We start from the raw sequence: 22,312 nt of genomic DNA, 5'->3' as shown, positions 1-22,312 counted from the left end.
AAAGAGTAAGAAGAAATGCACCAAGGGGCTGCCACAAAATAAATGGTTCGATGATGAATGCAAAGAAGCTAGGCTGAGGATAAAAAATCTGCAGAATAGTGACACACGTAGGGAAGCAGAAAAGCACTTCCATACACTCACCCGAAAGAAAAAGAGGGCATACATTCTAGAAAAAGAGTGGCAAGATGCCATTGAATTTGCCAAAAATCCAAGAGGTGCATGGAGGGGCACCAAAGGGAAAGCAAAGGATATCATGGGAGACTTCACGGAGGAAGAAATGCTCAAGTATGTCAAGCAATTATATATGCACCCACATGCCTCACCTATGGTCACAAATGCAGTCCACCTTAATAGCCCAGATTTTTTCTCACTAGAGGCTGTGAATGAAGGCTTGAAGAAAATGGCTAATAGGAAGGCCACTGACACATTACACCTCAAGGCTGAGCTACTCAAGTGGACAAAAGAGTATACAAGAGAATGTATTGCTCTTCTATTGAATGATGCAATTGTCAACAGTTTCCCACCAGAATGGCAAGAGAATTGGATAAAGCCTATCTATAAAGGGGGAGATAAGAACCAACTCACCAACTACATAACCATTATGGTTGGATCCACTATGGCCAAGCTATTTAGTACAATTGTTGAGAGCAAACTCAGTTTATGGGCAGAAATGAATGAGAAGAGAGCCATTGGACAAGCCGGGTTCCAGAGAGACCATAACACAGTAGATCACTTGGTCACAATACGGGTTCTGATGGAGGAGAGCCGTTTACAAGGAAAACCCCTCTTTTGCTGCTTTGTTGATTTTAAGAAAGCATTTGACACCGTGCCAAGGAACAGCCTATGGGAGAGAATGGTGCACTTAGGGGTGCCAAATGACCTAAGGGTGGCAGTCTATAAACTCTATGAGAAGGTGGTCTGTCAACTCAAAGGCACAAATGGAATGTCAACCTCTTTTTACAGCAATATGGGTGTCAAACAGGGCTGCCCTCTGTCACCAACTTTGTTTGGCCTATGTACTGATAGATTGGAAGAGTTGGTCAGGAAAACAGAGCCTGCTGAACTGAAAGATAACCCTCAAATTTTTGGATACACTATATTACTGCTACTATATGCAGATGATGTAGTATTTTTTTCATACACAGCAGAAAACATGCAGCGGATGATGCACATGCTCCATGAGTTTTGTAAGGAAAGTGGCCTAGCAGTCAATGTCACCAAAACTAAAATGATGGTAGTGAAAACAATTCAGCCTACCAAATATCCATGCATTCTGTATAATGGACAGCAAATTGAGATGGTGCAGTCATTCAAGTATCTGGGAGTTGATGTCCCGGAAAATCACAGGTGGAATCAGTGTGTTCAAAGAAAGATTGATGCTGGGTGGGGGAAATATTACCACTTTGAGAATAATTGCAGCAGCAGTAACACCAAGAGATGGCACATTAGGCGCATATTATTCGATGCATATGTCTTACAAACGGTGCTCTATGGAGTTGAGGTATGGGGTGGCAGTATCTCTCCATCAACATGGAATGACATTGAGAAAATGCAAAAGGCATTCCTTAGAAGACACTTGGGAGTCAAAATTACCACTCCTTACTCTATATTACTCCTTGAAACAGGTAGCAGACCCATTGAGATCCGAGCACTTGAAAGGGTTTTTAAGTACATAAGGAAGGTCAAATCCATGAAGGTAGGTAGAGAGACTACCGAGGAAAGCATGGGAAGCAAGTAAGAGACCACAAAAGACAAACAAAAGTAAGATGCTATCATCAAGATGGATGCATGACATCAAGGGCTGGTTCCAAAGATGGGGTGTAGCCTCGTACCTAGATACATCACTAGACAAAGTAGACGAGATAGCATTCCACCAAGCATTATTGGAAGCACTACATTGCCAATGGCAATCAGCAGAAAAAAGGGCTAAATATGAATACTACTGTTCGCACATTAATCCAAACCATTGGGTCACATACTCGCAAGAAGAAGATAATGCTCAGAAATACATAAGCACACCCATTCCTGCTAATGCCAGGCGAGGTCTTGCGCTCATCCGCACCCGGTCACACACTCTCGAGATTGAGAGAGGAGCATGGAGCGGTGTCTCGAGAGAGAAAAGATTATGCCGGCTATGTAGTCTGGGAGCAGTGGAGACAGAGGAGCATGTTCTTTTAACATGCCCACAATATCAGCACATTAGGAGAGATTTCAGCACCACTTTAGAAGGATACACCGACTTAGTGAATTTGCTCTCGCATGGCCAACTTGCTGCCCTTGGCATATACTTCATCAAAATTCTCAAGCACCGTGACTACCTTGTAACACAATTGGCCACACACTAGTTCCCTCCCATGAAAGGAGGAGGCTTTGTTTACAGCTTTTGTACTTACTTCGTGGGGGTCCCATGGGCCGTTTTTTCGGCCTCCCGAGGACGATAATATATTCTTCTTCTTCTTCTTCTTCTCTCTAGTTTTCATCTCTTTATTTGTGTGACAATCCTATATGTGGCCACTTTAATCTGTGTGTGTATGTGTGTGCACGTGCATACTATCTATGAAAAACATGTTAGCATTAGCATCTTCCACAAAAGTAGATTAATTGACTGATTAGCTTGGTTGTCTCAAAATTTTACACACACACACACACACACACACACACACACATATATATGTGGGTTTGAAGTTTTTAGCTAAAGCAAACTGTGAGTCTTACAGAAGGCAACCTTGCAACATGCTCAACTACCTTTATTGTGAAAGTGCTTATAAGCACTCCCGAAAAAAGAGCTGTCACTCTCGCTCTATTTTCAATGTATTCATCTTAAACATGCTAGGCAATTATAAAGAAAGTTAATGTGCAATCTGTATTGGTTGGCTCAAAATAGAATACGTATATATATGTGGGTTTGAAGTTTTAAGCTAAAGCAAACTGTGGGTCTTAGAGAAGGCAACCTTGCAACATGCTCAACTACCTTTAGTATGAAAGTGCTTATGAGCACTCTCAAAAAAAGAACTTTATCACTCTTGCTTTGTTGGTAATGTATTCATATCAAACAGGCTAGCCAATTCTAAAGTAGGTTAATGTGCAGTCTGTATTGGTTGACCTGTCATTTTAGGAACAACCCCAAAATTATGCAAGTGACACCCTAGGACTTCCTCTATATGTGATCATGTAATCAGCAAAGTAATGATGCATTCAATGGGAAAGAATATAGTTCGTAGTATACTAGGAGTTTATAATTAAAGAGTACATGTCTCACTCCAATAATAATGCGGCATTTTGTTATTGACTTGACTAGCATTAATATAAGTGATACATTGCAATACTTATATTAATGCTTTAAAAATTAAAATAAAGTTATTCGTTGTAGCCTTATATGATGTTTGTTGGTTCCCGAGCCTCTCTCCTCTACACTCACAATCTGATAAGTACCAATAAAGTTATTTTTCTTCTTCTTCTTCTCCTTCTTCCTCTCCTTGTTCTTCTTTGTCTTATTCTTCTTATTGTTTATCTTGTGCTTATGCTTGTTTAGATTTATCTTGACTAAGTTTTGTGCATCTTTGTTGATTGTTATAGGTTCTATTTGATCTTCTTAGCTAGGACTAGTTCTATTTGATTTTCTCCGTGGCACTTGCTATACCGTTATTGTCTATTTTGCATTGCCTTCTTCTATTTCTTCTTTATAAAGAAGAAAGAGTACTTCGTTTTTGCACATAGTCCTTAGATGGTGGTGGTGTTGATGCTTGGCAAGGTTGGAAGGAGCCATCTAGTGGTTTTCAAAGAGAGAGTATTGTCCCTATGTATAATTTGATGGCACTCCCTTATAACATAGACATAGATGGATCCATAATTGAGAACTTAAAGGAATAGAAAGTCATTCACATATGCATCAACTTTTAAACTTGCATTTAGAGAATCTTAAAGGATTGGTGTCTCAAAGACAAGGGCAAGGAGTGATAAATCATGTATGCATTGAAGATGGAGTTTCTTATGCTTGCATCTTGAGCCTAGTGGTAGGCCTTTCTTTCATGTGTACTTTACTGTAGACATTTCCTATTGTTTTTTGCTTTCTGAACTTTTTTGCATAGTTCTTGATAGTGTGAGTATGGATGCAACCACAATATCTCCCACTTCAAGTGACTTGCATACACACGAGCACATACAAGTATGATAGCAACTTAGTCTGAGCTCACTTGTATCGTGTAATGTAGAATCGCTAGGAAGACAAAGAAAACAATGAGTATCAGGATGAGTAACCAAGCAAGACAGTGATAAAGATAAAAAAGACTTGAGTACAACATCTTCTTCACGTAAATTAGGGCATTATATAATAGCTTGTGTAACCCTTTGATGTGTATAAAAGTTTAATGGACCTTTGTTTGACGAGATGGTATTGAAATGCCATGCTACTAGGGTAGGTTCAAACACAAATTTTTATTTAACTGTTGGAATCCTTTAGTAGTAAATATTGGCATTTTGTTCCGTGAATGTTACTTCAACTTTTGCTCAAACATGGCCATTTCAAATCTCAACTTCGTACCCTTTCAACACACTCTTTTTCACACACAAGATTTTTTTTATAGGTTTCACACAAGCAAAACATTGTTAACTCCTAACATTACGCAAGTCCATAGGTACTGAACCTTTGCTGATATTTTTTCCCACGTTTTAGACTATGTGAATTATGTACTCAGGCCCACTTATGTCACCTGAATAACTACTTTTTGAAATAAGGTGGCACTAGACTACTAAAGCAAGACTTCGTAGTGGTGAATGGCAAGAATGGGGCCTTCTGTGAGATTAAACCAATGTGAATCATAAAATAACTCATAGTGAATGCTTGCATACATTGATGCAAAAACCACACCAATCATAGCAGTTTCATAGAGCATGCTCCACACCCCCTTACACGACTTTTGGCGACTAAAAGATGGCTACGTCTTGAAGCCTTACCACCTTTCAAAACAATACATGATAATTTGCCTAGTTGAGAATCCTCGCTAGCATATCATATCTTGGCCTCGGCATACTGCAACTCCACCCTCTCAATGCCTCACACCCCAATTTCTCAAACTGGCCAATCAGATGTTGGAATGCCACGCTTACGAAACCAGGCAGGCATATGGAATCTCTCAAACAATGCTGGCCGTATGTCATCTTGTGAGGATAAGTACTGTAGGAGTGGCAGAAGTACTCCTAAAAGCTGAATACACATACATTGAGGGATCAGATCAGCTCTTATATTCTCCTGAGCACAGCCGTCCTAGACTCCACTCTAAGTGCCTATATAAACAACTGTGTGCCCTTACCTGCTGATCTTCTGAATGCTCCCCTGTAAAAGGAACGCATGGGATCCCATTTAGAGGCTGCAACACAAAGCTGAAAGGGTTATTATCAATAATCACAGTCCGACGCAGGTCCCGTCCCAGACCAGAAAGATCTTTCACATGTTCCCTGTATCTTCTGTCAAAAGAAATAAAGCACTAAATCAAATCACAGTTACCTCCATAAGGCTTTTTTAGAAAACAAAGATAGCCTGCAGTTAATAGACCCATTTGCATGCCCTCAAATCAATATTTAAAAAAAATACTGCCATGGAGGTGCTAAAGCATCATGTCCTGAACTCCTTTTTTCTTAATCTAAAGTGCCGAGGCACCCTTCACATGGACAGATGTATTTTCTTACCCCATATTTCAATGCTTAAGCACATGGCATGTGCATGTACGCACACTGTTGATGCTGAAATGGAAAAAATTGCAGCTAGCTTTGGTCAGGCCAATCAACTACATTTTGCATGCACTCCAAAGCATTTGCGCACCCACACACACACATGCACACAGAGAGCTCAGTTGAAGGCTGTACTAAGTCAAACACGCACTGAAAGTTGGGTGATTTCATCAGTTTAATTGAGATCAAAAAAGCCTGAGTACACCTCTCCTATGCTAAAGTCTTGCGTGTAGACACCTTGGATGCTGGACCCTAAAGACCAAGGCAGCTTCTAACGAGGGAGTGATAAGATATGTAGAAGCTATGTAGAAGCACTATAAACGCTACTCTATGTTGCCCCTTTCTGAAAGAAGAACCATCCACACACAAAATTCAAAGTAAGGTCGTGGACTCACGAAACAACGGTAGCTGGCCGATATAGCCTTGCAACAATCCTCTTTTCAGGATCAATTCTGTCAACAAGAGGACTCGCATAACCTACAAAACATCCAACAAGCTCCCATTTGAGTGTCTTGTCTGCTTCAATGTGAGCACCTGCCTCTCAGAATGGAGCATTTCAGCTTTAAAATGCATGATCTCGTGAGGCTTATAAGCCAACCTTCGAGCCCTGCAGTGAAGAGGACAAGCTCCGCAAACTCGCTCACCCTCCTCAAAAACTCTTGTAGTCCAGGACGCTCGTAAACTGTGACATGATTCACTCTAGATTTGCCTTCACTATCCTGGCCCACAAATCCACCAGCATTAACTTCATTATCCAGAAGTTTTTACGTGTAAAGAGTAAAAACAGCGAATTGTAAGAAAGAAAAACCTTGACCTTCTCAATTGCCACACACTGCAATTCAAACCATTTCAGGCCTGCTCGCAAAGCTTGACTATGGAGGAGAGGAGGTAGTCCAGTTGATTCATATGCACATACTAATGTCTCATCCAAGTCAAGAACCACCTGCAAGAACATTAGTGGTAATTTTGACCTCTCTAAACTACAGATACTAGCGCAATGCATATTCAAATGTCCATGCACACTACTGAATCAAAGCAGACATTGAAATGTTGGTTGAGTTCGTAGCAGTGCACTACAAACCAAACAGTTACATGAACACGACTATGGCAAAACATATATGGTTGCAATATGAAAATAAGCATAAACCCAACACCTTACATTGCTACAAATTTCTGGCGGACATGTGAACCCTCAAAGTCCCCACGTCCTTGGCTAAGCCTTAACCTTAATTTGGGCCAACCCTAACCCTAATCTTGTCCTAGCCCTAGGCCGGTCAAGACATAGCATAACCACCGGCATATAATTGTGTTTGTATCCCCAAGGCAATCAAAAAAACCCTTTCTTTTTTGTTGTAGGGAGAGAAGAAAAGTACTCACAATAATTCTCTTGCAAAAGAGAACTCAATCTCCAAACCAATACATAAATTGTTTGAGTCCACTCTATGACTCACCTATATCGTATGAACAGAATAAGCCTGTTGCATGCGCATAAGCCTTTGTTGTACTGATCCATAGCCCTAAGTGATTAAGAACAAGATGTTGATTAAAATGATTAAGACAGGAGAGAGAAGAAGAAAGAGATAGTTGGTGTCAAGTTTTCTTGTATTTTATATGGTACAAAAAGGTTGCTGAATGCTTGATATGATGTAGGCCCTTGGTCAGCCCCAAAGGGGTGACCTCTAGCCTCTACCTGACTTCTACTGACATTCTGCCGTCATGATATGATGAATGAATTGATTAACTTGCTGAATGATGACTTAGTGCTTATATACTATGCTAGGAAGCTGGTTAGCCAGTTTGCTTGGACAAAAAATGGCATAATTCTCCTTTTATTTACTACGCTTCTCTCCCATGCTGCCGCTTGCTGTTGGAACTCTTGCTGGCTGCTGACACAGTTCCAAGCCTTCTTAATGGTGATGATGATGATTATGATTGTGATGATGCTGAAGATGATGATGGTGCTGATGGTTCTGTTGCTGATGATGATGATGATGATGACGATGACGACGACGATGATGATGATGCTGACGACGACGACGATGATGATGATGATCTAATACTGATGCTACTGATGTTAATGCTGCTAACTGCTGTCCTAACTGATGATTAATCAAGGATTAAGGCTGTTCATGCTGAGGATTAGCCATGGCACGGGCGTGCACGTGACAGAGCCTCAGCAACCAAGCCAAACACGACGAACAAACAGGGCGGACAGGCCATACAGCACGTCGGGTGCTGGTCAGGCAGCCATGGAGCAGTCATGGGGCTCATCGTGGGCTGGTCAAGCAGGCTGACCAGCAAAAAGGGCCCCAAATGGTCCTACAAATAGGCCCACTCCCCTCCTCATTTGGTCATAACCTAATTGTAACATGCAATTGGTATGATCATGTAGCGCACAGCAAGACCGTCTTATACCTTTATGTTAGTAAGCATGAAGCAACCGCTTTTATCTACAAGAGGTAGAGCTGAAGAGAGAGAGGATGCAGAGACGACACCAGATTCGGTCCAATCCACCCACTTAAGGGCCCCCTCTTGCAAGCAGGAGTATTTGCTTTATTACTTTGGAGAACTCCAGTTACAAAGCAGAAAACTTTCTGAAATTAATTGACTCCCGTTACAATGCAGAAAATTTTCTGAAGTTAATTGACGGAGGAATGCCAAACGCAAGGACGATGTTGACCGAACGTCTCTTGAACCATCAAACGGGTTGAAGACAACTCTGAAGCCACTTCGGAGAGCCTTGTGCACACCCAAATCTGCTGAGGGAAATGCCCTGTTGAAGGCTGAATGTTGAAGAGAGCTTCGGGCTGCCTTGGGACTGAAGCACTAGAGTGCTTGGCTGAGATAGATGTATGCACAAGTCCAGAGTCTTAGGCACACATGCTTCTGCACTTTTCTACTACTGAAAACTATGAAGAATGAGATGATTTCTACAATGGGCTGAGGGCTGCTTATATATGGATTTATGATGCTGGTCGGTGCCAGGTGGGTTTAGCAGCCCATGTAATGTCTTATGGTGGACTTCCGACTAAGAGCATCAAGAACAGGGTTATTCTTGCCAAGGACATTCAATCATACCTCCAAACTGTTGGAAGATTTGACTCCACCTGGCTTGCCTATCACTCCATTGTGAAGAATGCACAGTGGACATAGTCACATGGGACGTGAAATGGGGACGGGGAACGGGGACGGAAAAGATTGAGAATGGCCATTCCCTGTGACTATAGAGTGACATGGGACGGGAATGGGAACGAGAAGATGCTGCCATCCCCAACATTCCCAAGTCTAAAAATGCCCATTCTCTGTGACCATGACAGTGGAAGATGGGAAAGTGGAAACGCAAGAGAGTTGTCATGTGCACAGAGTGTATCTATCGTGTGCAACACGCACACAAGACTAGCTTCGAGACTTGGGGAAGCTTGGAGCTAGGCAGGCTGATTAGCGAGCTAGGCTAGGGATAGATTGACGAGCGGGCCCCAAGTATGGACGGGCAGGCGTCCAAGTGTCGGTGACTCGCCAAGAGCCTATAAAAGGGTGGCCAAGGTTAGTCAGTTGTTCAGAGAGTCTCGCAAGTCTTTGTGAGAGCTCTATGGTCAGGAACTTGGATTTAGTGCAGACGTGCACCTGCTTCATGCAGCCGAGGCCGGCAACAATCTCGAGGCCCACGAGGGTAGCTCCTTGGCGGTATGGGACGTCATGGAGTAGAGATTGGTCGGTGCATCTTGCTAGTTAGCTCAGCTCGTGGCTCGGTGGGGACAGCCAAGACTTGTGGATTTTGCCCCACGGCTGTCAAGGTTGGGTGGTAAGTCAGGCCTGCATCCCCTTCACGTTATTTGGCTTTGTTTTGCAGGTTTCGAGTCTTGTTTCAAGAACGTTCTACGAGGAGATCCGTGGGGATTTGACAGTGGTATCAGAGCATGCCTTGAAGAGCGTGCAGTCAGTAGGTAGAGAAGAAAGAGGTCAAAGAAAAAGGTATGAGTTCAAGATGACTGCTGTTTTTTTATGTATACTGCTGTTTTTTCAGAATTCAGCATATTATATTATGTTTGCATCGTTGGACCCCGTGTTGGGTTTTGGTCTCGCAAAGGGTCGATTTGCACTTCATATGAAGAGAGTTGTTCTTTGGAAAAGAGAGAATCGAAAGATAAAGAAAGCCTATTGGCTGCGTGCCTAAACAAGCAATAGCTTGTCTACTGTGAAACAGCGAAAGAAAGATGGAGAGTAAGATCATGTCGGCTGGGTGAACCTACAAGCGAAAGAGAGAAGGAGATGACGGCTATAGGCAACCAGACCAGTCGACAAAGGGCAAGAACCCGTCACGCAACAAGCGGCCAGGTTGTCGGGCGTGCAAAAGCGACGACACTCAAGCGGCACCGTTGCTATTCGTGGGTGACAGCACAGACCCCCTACAGTCGACAGCTGGCGGACAGCCAAAAGCACCCTTTTTTTTTGCCACGTTTTTTAAAACCTTCAGCTTGCTTTTCGTTTTGTTTCGAACCTCACATTTTTTTAAACAAAAAGTAGCATCGTTATTTTTATTTTTATTTTTTTACGGAAAGCTTAGCGTGGGGTTTTTTTATTAAAAAAAACGGGTGGCTTTTATATATGCCTTATGTTTTTTTAGTGTGGAGAAGTCTTGAAGAAAGAATTCCTCAAGGAGGAGGATGACTACGATATCTAACTTGTGGTGCATGGTGACAAACTAACTCATCATCATCAATGCAACATTGTACAGTATTAGTACCTTTTAGGATGATATTTTTTGTAAGCCCTGACCCCTTTGTAATCCTCAGTCCAGGATAGGTTAGGCACGAGCTACGTAGGTCATTCTCAGCCTTAGACAATCAGTCAGTCAGTCCAAGTCTCTTAACCCACTTGAAGAGACGCATTCATGCATGTAGAGTCAATAGAAACCTTAGGGTTTGCATTAGAAAGCACTCTACATATTGCATATCATTCATCCATTGCATATAGTTCATTGCGGAAGTCTTGAAATAGCATCTGGTAGCCTTAGAATATTTATTAGGATTTATCTGGCATTTTTCCCATAATTTCCAACATGTAATATCATTTATTTAGCATGCCTCAGTCGTGGATAAAATAGCTACAATCGGCCAGCCCTTCAGCCACCGACTAGCACCTAGCACTCATATAAATAGGATTGCCTTTGCACCATTCATTCATATCAGAATTCAGCATCAAGTCTCAAGCATTGGAGCCTTCAGCCTAAGGAGCATCAACGATTGAAGATTCAGCACCCATAGCACTTCAGCCTTCAGCGTTTTCAGCCAGCGTCTATAGCCATAGGAGCATCAACGCATGTGCATCCAGCCCTCCATCAGCAAATCGCAGAAGTTTTCAGCATTCAGCCATCAGTAAACCTTGCGTTTTCTCCATACATACAGTTTTCAGCGTTCATCTCTTCATCGTTTTGCTATAGAAAATTTTTGAAGGTAAAACTCAGCATTCGTACATAACCTAGAACAATCCCAAACAACCCCTATCTCAGCCTCAGATTTGCGGCCCTTCCTCATTCCATTGGGAAGAGTGCATAGGCTCGAGATTGGACGTCATTGGTGTTTCTACAACCGTGTACAATTCAGCCCGACTCTTGGTCTTCCGAGATCTTGCGTTTGGCTTATCGTCAGCCCACCGTCAGTCTCTTCAAAGTAATAAAGCAAATACTATTCCGAGAACGGGATAGGGGACCCTTCAATGGGTAATTCGGAACCCCATACGGTGTACAGTTTTCATGTCTCTCTCTCTCTCTCTCTTAAAGTTTGAAGTCTTAAAGTGGATTGCTAAACTCGCGAAACTCAGGATAGACAAGACAGTGTGAGCATTTGTGTGACAAGATCCTCAATTACGAATACTTCCGTTGCATGTTACATTGGTATCAGATTCAGCTTGTCCACACACACCATATCCTAGCGTGAGGGCATCCTTGGATGGTCAAATTGCGTTCCGGCACGGCCACCGACTTCAGGGAAAAGGAGGCCATGCATCTTGGATACCAGCACCTCTCTTCAACTTCCCTAGCCTCAGGTGCCACCAGCCCGCAGTCCGCAATCCGCAGCATCAACTACCGTCATTCGAAGTCAACCAAATTTTAGTAAGTATGATGGTAAGTGTGATCATTTAGTAGCTAATCAGTTTATTCATCAATTTACTGCTCATTTTCCATTAGCTGATAGAATGTGTAGCGGAAGAAAGGAAAGTGGAAACACAGGAGAGAGAGAGTGAGAGAGAGAGATGGAGAGGAAACACAGGTGAGAACCTGCTGTCAATATCATCACCAAAAGGAATACATGTACCGAGCAAGAGGGGAGAAAACCTCGTATGTGAGGGACTACAGCAAACAATGCTAAGCAAGCAGTGAGAAATGAGGGAGGCAAGCGAGCTATATATATGCCCATGAGTAGGCAGCCAACCGATGATAAAAAACCTCCACGATTGGGGAAAGACTCCATAATATGGGGAATAATAAGGGAAAATATATATGAGGGGTGACCAGCCCCTCTGACTAACATGGTCAGCCCTAGAGGCTATAATAGGACACCAAACAAGAAGCCAGCAAGAAGGGGATGATGTCTAACACCCCCTCTCAGCACCGGATGCTGAGTGAACTCCAAGAAGCCAGAAACGCCGTCCTCGATCAAAGATGAAAGATTGCAGACAAAAGTACCAAGAAAGCTCCACGAGCGATCTCCTCAGCAACTCAGATACAAAAGCAACAGAACAAGTTGCTAGGTACACCACTCCTCTGGAAGAAAATGTAACACGCAGAAGCTCTGGGGGTCTTCTTTCAACCCTAAACACTCCTGGAAACATGCTGATGCAAAACGCAGATAAGACGAGAGAGAGAGAGAGAGAGAGAGAGAGAGAGAGATGCTGGAAATTCAGTATATTTATATAGTTCAAAAAGGGTACTCTACTAAAGCCCTAGGCTGTCTTCATAAAAGGGTGATAAACACCAAAATTCTGGTCCCTACTTGGACCCCTAAAGACCCAATCCCTAGAGGATTGAATGAGTACAATGATGAGCACATGGTCCCTTTTATAGGACTTCTCTAAGGCTTGGCCAGCTGACCAACTGCTGGTCGGCCAGTCCACATTTCATAAATCCCCTTCAGCGCTGCCCGACTTGAATACTTTCCCCTTGATCATGATGCGCCGACTGCTGCCTTGTCCTCTCGTTCAGCCGACCAGCTATCCTTGCTTCTAACGCATTGTCAAGAAGCCCTCCAGGCCTTGCTTTGAATCCAAACTTGTCCTCTTGTGCTCAAATCCTAACTCTACCTGGTTCCTTCTCTTTATCTGGCTACCTTTTCTGGACCAGCACCTGAGAATGTCCATGGCATCTTTGATGCACATGACAGAAAACAACCATGTTGACTGCGACGTGCTGCTCCAAATAATGGTTCCAAACCCAAGTGTAAGAACACTCCCCGAAGTCGAATGTCGTGTATCCAGCCTAGAGAAGGTATGAAAAACCTCATAACCAACCAAGATCAGATCTTGTATATAATCAATCCTCAGAGAAGCAAACTGCTCCTCACTGGAACCCTCAAAAGAAATAGAGTCAATCTGCTCCAACTCTGATACCATGATAGAATGTGCAGCGGAAGAAGGGAAAGTGGAAACACAGGAGAGAGAGAGAGTGAGAGAGAGATGGAGAGGAAACACAGGTGAGAACCTGCACCCAATATCATCACCAAAAGGAATACATGTCCCGAGCATCACCAAAAGGAATACATGTCCCAAGCAAGAGGAAAGAAAACCTCGTATGTGAGGGACTGCAGCAAACAATGCTAAGCAAGCAGTGAGAAATGAGGGAGGCAAGCCAGCTATATATATGCCCATGAGTAGGCAGCCGACTGATGATAAAAAACCTCCACGACTGGGAAAATACCCAAGACTCCATAATATGGAGAATAATGAGGGAAAATATATGTGAGGGATGACCAACCCCTCTGACTAACATGGTCAGCCCTAGAGGCTATAATAGGACACCAAACAGGAAGCCAGCAAGAAGGGGATGATGTCTAACATTAGCTAGGATCACACATCCTCAAGATAGAGTCCACGTAGCGGCTCTCCACCTCACAGGTGAGGCAATCACTTGGTGGCAGCATTGGTCTAATCTTCATATAGACCAGACCACAAGTGTCACAGCTTTTAGCTGGGATACATTTGTTCATGACCTGAAGACCAGATTTCTCCCGTCCCAGTATATGATCGATCTGGCAGATGAGTTCTATGGACTTAGACAGTACGGACCTCCAGTGCTTCAGTTTTCCGGAAAGGTTATTACTTTAGCACAGCAATTAGGGCTATTTGCGCAGGCCAAGACGGAGCAATTCATTCGTGGATTGGATCCGAACATCCGATTCACAGTTCGTAACTTTGAACCCAGTACATATGACCGGGCTTTGACTCTCGCTCAAAACGAAGAAATGAAGATGAACGGAGGCAAGCCCAAGCAGTTATCACAGTCCAGTATCAAACCCCCGCAGCAGCAATCTGCTGTGCAGCCAGGGAAAGGTAATGCATCTTCTAAAGATGCTAAGAAGGATGGCAGTAATAGCTCCAGTTCAGGGGGTAAGAAGAATAAAGAATCTAAGCCTAAGAAAACCCCCGATAAAAAGGCTAAGGCAAGCATTACAGGAGGTTATCTTCCTCCAAAGGAGCAAAAGAAATACCAATCAAAAAACAAATGTTTTTTATGTCACATCATAGGGCATGGTAAGAAGGATTGCCACAAATGGCAAGCAGAACAAGCCGCCAAAGCCCTTCTGCCATAGTTGCCCCAGCATCTCCAACTCCTCCAGCCCCGCCTACTACCATCGTACTTCTCCTTGTTGTACAAGAGGGGCTTGGGTTCTCGGATTTAATGCAAGATTAGTGTATAATTGTGTTTGTGTGAGTCTTTTGTTGTTCACCTTTTCTCTATTAACACTCTCACTAAGTCTACATTTCATAGGGTTGCTACCAAAAAAAAATTCCTGCATCCCATGTGCTACTTCTGTTCTGGCTCTCAGCTTTTCATCATGGCCACTGACAAGCAGACCAAGCATTGGCTATCAAGCATACCAGTTCACCACCCTTAGCAACTGTGGTAGCCTTGCTCAAGACCCACAAGGCTCCGGATTTCAACTCAACAACTGGCCACCACACCGCAAGCGAGCATGGGAGCCAATGGCCACCATTCCTATCGTAAACATTACTCGGATGGGTGCTGCCAACAGTCCCCTTTGCAAGATCCTCTACACCAAGTTCCAATTCTCTTCCATCCCCCAGCAGCATTCCAACACTGAAATTTTGTGCTCTGACCCCAGCACTCACACAATGCAGGCCCAGATGTTGAAGATGATTAAGCCTCCAAAAGATGGAGGGTGAGATAGTTACAAATTGGGCTTGACAGATGACTACCACACTGGAAGCAGCCAGTGGTTGGATTGGTTCCAACTGCACATTGTCTAGATAGCTTTGGCCACTTTGATGGTGGGAGGACTACTTGAAGCACCACAAAATTCAGATGTGGAATGACTACTGTAAGGCGGGCCTGAGAAGTTCCCTCTCTTTGAGTACTGACATGGTCTGCAAGAGCAATGGGAGAATTTCTCACAGAAGCACACAGCGAGCAGGTATCGTCCACTTCTGAAAACTGTTACTTATGCTTCATAAGACGGTTCTACCATCCAAGCCAGCAGGCAACTTCGTGGATGGCTTGAAGCCATGTTCACACACATTTATATTTGTTCGTGCACATTGGCCCCGTCGTCTCTTGGTTGCCAGACCCTCAAGACTAGGCATGGCCCCAACATGGTCCTAAGCCTGGAACGCAACAGTTGGCTTAGCAGGACAGACTGTTCAACGCCAAAGATGGAAGGACAAGCCCAATTAGGGAGCCTCTGTGGCTCGCCTTATTCTCGAAGAGCGCCAAGCCAAGCAATCTGTTGATCTGAATTACTTTTGTTATTCCACTGATCACAACAGAAATGTCTGTAACAACAGGGCAGCATTTGGGTTCTCTTCTGTACGGTTTATGGACCTGACTTCAAGCAAAAACAATGCACACCTTTAAAGAGCATTGGCTGGTCAAGCTTAATTTTCCACCTTCCAACCACATGCAAAGGGTGGAGACAAATGGTGGTCCAGACTACAATAATGGGAGGGCTGCCCACCCCACCTCTGGCAAGTGTCCATGGTGGTGTATTCACACCCTGAATAAAAATATGGGACGATGTCCATATTTCATCAAAACTGAGCACCCACTTTGTAAATTGTCACGCCTTGTTTAAGTGTAGTGTGTACCTACATACATACATTAGCCAATAAAAACGTATAAACATGAAAAAGGGCCTAGTGTTAGCACTTAAACACCTGCAAAGCGTATATGAAATACCTATTACGCCTCAAATAGGGTCATGCACACGTGCCCATGGGGCTTCCAGTTATTACATCCCATGGCTCCAGTAGGGTTGACATGACTAACCTTGGGTTAGGTTAACCACTAATTGGAAGCTAGACCTATCGGTACGAGGCTTGAGAAACTCCCGAAGGATGGGGCTGCAAACAAATCAGTCAACTTTTCCTACTCTGGCCAAGGGGCTAAATCCCAAAATTTATAGAGTCCTTGTGAATGTTTTGACACGAGGGGATAGGCTCGGCTACAGAGAGGGACTGTGTTGTTTTACCTGTGAAAGGTTGATGCTTTTTAATGTCTACAAGTTGATCTGGTAAGGCTTGGTGCAACCATACAGTCTACACAGGACTGTCTGCTGGCCATACACCACGTACTCATTGGAATGGCACACGAAGGTCTAGACCGAGTCTGTCGATTTTTGGACTAGAGCCTACATTCTCTCCATTTTGTTTTCCTATTGTCACAAGAGAACCAGAGATTACGTAACCATTTTACAACAGCGCTTATACAGCTTCAGTTTTGGAGTGCTGGCACTAGTCTGAAAAACTCAAAAAAAAACAGGCTCTTCCTGCACTTTGTAGGTCTTTCTTTTTGTTTTTAAGAAAGCTCTTGTGCGCTTCTTTAATCTTGAATACAGCACAAAAGTAAATGATCATGTGATCTCGATCTCCGTGTGTTTGCTAATAATATTGTACCTATGACATGTTGGACTTTTTCCAGGCCCAGGCCCTTAGATGCACAATCTCAAGGAACTACATGTGCTTGCTTTAGTAGTCCTTATAAGTCGGATTCCATCTTCGTAGTGATAGACTTTTTCTGCTGCTTAAAAGCCAGAGATTTGGGGAACTCTAAGAATTTTTAAAAACCCATGATGGAAAACTAACTGGAAAAAAATCTATGATCGAAAAAATTCCATTTCATTGGCAAAAAGCCACAATTCAGATAGATACCATACAAAGCTACGAGCTTGTTGACTTGCCGCCCAGTGGTGTGGATTGCACATGGGTATACACTAAAAGGTCAAGTTATGTGGGACAGTAAAAAAGGCTACATCCAAGAAGAACAGACAGGCTTAAATGAAACCTTTGCACCTATATGGCAAAGTCCTGTGATCTCCATCTGCATGTGCCTGCTAATGGTGTCGTAACTACAACATGTTGGGACTTTTCCTGGCTCTTAGATGTACAGTCTCAAGGATATACATGCGCTTGCTTTAGTGATGTCCTTATAGGTCTGTTCCATCTTTGTATGATAGGTTTTCTACTGCTTAGAAACGAGGGATTTGGGAAACTCTAAGCAATCAATAATTTAAAACTCATTATGTGGTATGAAAAAGAGAAACACAACAAAAATTTCTGAGCAAGAGTGCACCGTGAGCTTGTTGGCATCCCTGTTATCTTGGGGTGGAAGAAGGGTTGATCGGACAGGAGCAAGGCAAGCTTGTGAGGCTGGGACGTAGAGCGGCCGCAGTCCAGACAGCTCCAGCAGTTGCCGCAAGGCAGGGATGCCTTCAACAGCATGGATCAGCAGCTGGAAGAAAAGAGTAAGCCATTGCAAGCAAACCTCCCACAATATGGTCCAAATGTTCTCAGTCTTGCGAGCGAAGAACTGCTGGTCCTGCATCTCTGGGGGGAGGCAAAGATTTGAAAACCCTGAATTCCTCAACCTTCACTGGAGATAGCCTGCTTCTCCTATCCTATCGAGTCCTTTCTCTTGCATCTCTGGGAAGCACGAGATTAAAAAACCCTGAGTTCCCCTGTTTCTCCTATCCTATCAGTAGAAAAGGCCTCTGGAAATGTCTGCCATGGCAAAGCTCAAGCTGTTGGAAACCCTAGTTTCATTGATTATCTGTAAAGAGAGGGAGATAGGATAAAAGGCCTCTCCAATGGATCCTCTGCCGGACCTAGGCGGCAAGAAACGTACTTTAGCTAACTCATGGATGCTCGGAAAGTACCTTGGACTGCTTTGCTGCAAGCGATATGCAGTCCTCCTCCTCTCTGCGATCGATAAGCAGCCGCCTGCTAGGGTTTAATCAGTCTCTGCCTGTGACAGTGAACTGGTCTGCTCTGCTTGAGTTAGGGTTTCAACGGTTTCCGAAGCGCTGCGTTTCACCTCTGCACGACTCTTCTCGTTCTTTACTGTGATAAGAAGCTTCGACTCTGATAATGCTTATCTGAGGTGGAAAGAAAGCAGGTACCCTACCCTGGAAGCGTGCGTTGTAGCTGTAGCTGTAGACTGAAGAGGAGAGCGATGGAGGTCGGGTCGGGAAGGAGGACCAGCGTTCTGTCCCGGCGGGGAAGTCTGTGAACACAAAAAAGCTTTTGCCCTTTTGCCTTCGATGCCTTACGCAATGGGCTTGGTTGGCCTCCGGGCCCCACCCATAAGAAGCAGTGTCACGGGTTCTCTCCACACTTCTGACGATTATGCTGATGACGACTGCAATTACTACCCCCAAGCCGGCTTAACACCTGTTCACGCGCTGAGTCGGTGCCCCAAAAACGCACCGCCCCAAAAACATCCTCTTAGAGTATTGAGATGCACGTTGTGTTGTAAATAATACGTCTGGTGGCCCTTTGTGCCTTGCATTTTTTTATTATTATTGTTCCCCCAAAGAATCAACATAAAAAGGAGTTTAACAAAAGAAGTAAATTATAATACCCTTGGCTCTTCCCTTGTTCCAGTACCCTTGGCTCCTCTCTTGAAGAGACACAACTAGTCCGAGAGTCAAGGCGGAGTTACCCCCCCCTAGTAGAGTCGAGACACAACTAGTCCGAGTCAAGGCGGAGCTAATGACAAAAGTGTCTCTCTTTTCGAGTCTCAAAACGAGCTTGCTCATTTCTGGCCTCGGCTTGAAAAACAGAAACAAAAAATCGGAGTCAAGGCGGAGCTACCCACTTGAGCCACACAATGTCAACAAGATTTAAGTCAAGGATCATTCTACGGAAAATCAAGGTGGTGTTTTGATAACATTAGGTCCTTGTAAAATTTAAGATATACAGCTTGCAAAAACAAACCAATTCATCCATACAAACTTGAGAAACTATATCTGATACTAAAACACATGATGTGATAAGCTAGGTTTGTGTTACAATGTTTAAGAAAGTTTAAAATCAACAAAATTTGAGGAGATCTTTTAAAAAAAAGAAGTAAATCGATAACCACAATGACCCTTGGCCCCTCTCTTGAAGAGACACAACTAGTCAAAGTCAAGGCAGAGCTACCTTGAGCCGCACGATGTCAACAAGATTTAAGTCAAGTAGCTTTTAATATAAAATCAAGTTTGTGTTTAGATAACATTAGCTCCTTGTGAAATTTAAGATAGCATTGAAGTTTTTTATACAGAATTTACAGCTTACAAACACAGTAATCGATTCATCCATACAAGCTTGAGAAACTGTGATACTAAAACACATGATGTGATGAGGAAGGTTTGTATTCAAGGTTTGTTCAAAATCCACATTTGAGTCATCTAATTTTAGTACGTACTCACCAAAAAAAAGGAAAAAATAAAATAAACACCACATGTAAATGTGGGTGAGAAGTGTGGAGTTCCTCTCAAGCAAGCTTAATAAGCATGGGAATAATCTCTTCCCTTCATGTTTTGATGTTAAATGTTGATGTTTTACATTTAAAAATATTATATATTTAGATAATTACACTTTCAAATATATTTATATATCAAATAAAATCAATGACTATTTGAATTAAAATTAAGTACCTAGGTAAGTATATTATCAAGTTAAACATTAAATAAGTATAAAATTAAGCTATTAAATTAATTATCTAATTTTTTAAAAAGTAACTAATAATTAATTTATTAGTTCATTAAAACATAAGTTGTATTGTAGATATTAATTTTAAACTCCTAAATAAAATAACTTTAAAAAAGTTATAGCTTATGGGAACCAAAAGATGTGGAAAGAAAGACATTCAATAATTTGTAAGTTGTTGTAAGGAATAAATATTGTTCTAAGGATTTTATAACCTTTGAACAAGTTGCAAATACCCCTTTTATAATAATAAAAAGTGTTGCTACTACCCCACTATGTAGTATTCTCATTAATTTTACTTATAAAAACAATAAATTCCAAGCAAAGTATATGTGCAGAAACAATAATTGCTAATCAAAATATATCCACACCAAATCCAATTTTTTTTAAACAACCACACTTGGATCCTTGATGATTGACTTCTTATTATAAACAACAACTATACACAAACAACAAATGCTAATTTAAAGGTTTCTACACAACACATGCTAATTTAAACGTTCTACACCAAATCCTAAAACTTTTAAAACAAAGAATTACAAAATAAACCTCCACCCTTGGATCGCTTAATTATTGATCCCCGTAGCCTTGGTTGTTGATCCCCATAACCTTTATTATTGATCCCCATATAGCCTTGATTGTTGAACCCCATAGCCTTGATTGTTGACCCTAATAGCTTTGATTGAACAATTTTCCCCCATTCCTCACAATGTCTTGAGCATAAGGAAAGACCAATAAATAAAAATATGAACGTTTACGAAAACATAACATTTTATTTCTTAAAATCGTATAATGATAAATGGTAAGGGAAACCAAACACTCATTGGCCCACACATATCAAATCATAATCCTCTTTTTACTTGGTGTTCATTTCTTATTATTTCTCTCCCACCCCCCACCCCCTTTTAGCATTGCCATCCACAATAGCCCATGTTTGCTTGTGTTCCTCATAGGCAACATGCTCATCTCCTCATCAACAACGCCATGCCTGCTTGTGTCTTCTTTATAAGCAACTTCATATGTGAGCATGCAAGTGATGACTTTTGCAAGGGGGAGGTTAGCAAAAGGGCAAGGGCCATGCTTAACCTATTGCATATACTCACGCATTGTTGTGTGTGGCACTACCCCCACCCATGCATAGCTTGCCTCACCCTTACACTCTGCCACGTGGCTAGAGAGAGGAGATACAATTTTCTACCATGTGGTTGTAGCTCCTGAGATAGTGTGGATTAAATAGAGTAGAGATGGCTAATCTCTTACAAGCTTTGTGAACAGTGTGATCTCTCGTTTATGAGGAGTAAAGATTTTCATGTAGAAGAAGATTATGCATATCATATGAGGAGTGTAGTTTTGCATGTAAAAGAAGATAATGCATATCATACGTTGGAGAATCATCCCCCTGCTTAGCAAGAGGCATTACCAATAGGGATGATTGTCAATCCATGCCAGTATAATCATGGCAACCCCAACTATCATGGGGCAACCATCCCATTCAACAGCTTGCACAACGTCAATCATAAACTAAAAATAGATCTAGACGAGATTACGTGACACTCCCTGCAGAAGCGAGAACTATAGACATGGTATAGGTATCAACACCACATAAAATTAACATCAGACTAAGTGAGTTAGAAAACTCACCCAAATATAGGAGATATATAGCTTGCAAATGTGCCATAGTAGATATGAGCCTTCCACGCAAACGCATGTTCCCAGCAGTAAATCCCCATAGTAGAGGTCGTCTCCCTCACAGTCAGCCAAACCCGAAAATATGAAGAGAGTGAAGGCAAGCAATAACTTCGCTTAGTAGAGGTCAGAATTTTCAAAGTCGCCCAAGCAGACCCAAAAATAGAAATATTATGAAGGCCACCAACCATGTAGCCAAAATATGAGTGGTTACAACTCAGCATAAAGCTACCAAATTAATTTTTAATTACACTATAAGTTTTAGCCTAAACCTTTTGTAGTTCATATAATTTAGAAAACAAAGCTTTAGTTTTATGCAAAAACTAGAAAAGCTTAGTATCACCCAAGAAGTAAGTGTAAATATATACATAAGTCAATTCAAGTGTATTACTCCGAGATGTATTAAAAAAAGGGCCAAAAAATCATTTAATCAAAATCAATTTTGAAAGTAACCAGTTCAAAATTACTAAGTAACACGTAACACATGATGTGTGTGTGTGTGTGTGCTAGAGAGAGAGAGAGAGAGAGAGAGAGAGAGAGAGAGAGAGAGCGCACATGTGCACACATTAGTGTCCTTAAATTACTTGTTTGTTTTGTTGTTGTTGTTGCGAAAGACTTCTATAAAATTCACATGGGCTTATTATGCATAATGTCAACAACCTAGTCACATGGTCATTGTCTTATTAATGAAACAATTGCT

General features: G+C 42.3%; 1 protein-coding gene across 1 annotated transcript; it reads right to left on the bottom strand.

The window, feature by feature from the left end:
* Window positions 1-4,770: 4,770 nt before the first annotated feature.
* Window positions 4,771-18,514, bottom strand: LOC147612163 (Haloacid dehalogenase-like hydrolase (HAD) superfamily protein). The gene is made up of 6 exons (XM_086784037.1): window positions 17,528-18,514; window positions 6,542-6,670; window positions 6,326-6,446; window positions 6,123-6,204; window positions 5,310-5,463; window positions 4,771-5,203 (listed from the first exon to the last, which is right to left on the bottom strand). Exons 1-6 carry the CDS (start codon window positions 17,777-17,779, stop codon window positions 5,069-5,071), a joined length of 873 nt encoding a protein of 290 aa, XP_086640163.1. The 5' UTR covers window positions 17,780-18,514; the 3' UTR covers window positions 4,771-5,068.
* Between the last annotated feature and the right edge of the window lie 3,798 nt (window positions 18,515-22,312).

This window comes from Cibotium barometz, chromosome 46 (genome assembly GCF_041138505.1).
Source record: "Cibotium barometz isolate CiBa-2024 chromosome 46, ASM4113850v1, whole genome shotgun sequence".
In the NCBI taxonomy this organism is placed as follows: Eukaryota; Viridiplantae; Streptophyta; class Polypodiopsida; order Cyatheales; family Cibotiaceae; genus Cibotium; species Cibotium barometz.
Note: the sequence above shows the minus strand (reverse complement) of the source record. Positions and strands in the feature narration are given on the sequence as shown.

What these genes read in the sequence shown, in the direction of transcription:
- LOC147612163 (XM_086784037.1), bottom strand. Translation starts at nt 17,779, where the DNA reads ATGCAGGACCAGCAGTTCTTCGCTCGCAAGACTGAGAACATTTGGACC. An exon ending in GGGATGCCAACAAGCTCACG is followed by an intron (nt 6,671 to 17,527) that starts GTGCACTCTTGC and finishes ATGTTCTTGCAG; the next exon opens with GTGGTTCTTGACTTGGATGA. An exon ending in CGGCCAGCTACCGTTGTTTC is followed by an intron (nt 5,464 to 6,122) that starts GTGAGTCCACGA and finishes TTCTTTTGACAG; the next exon opens with AAGATACAGGGAACATGTGA.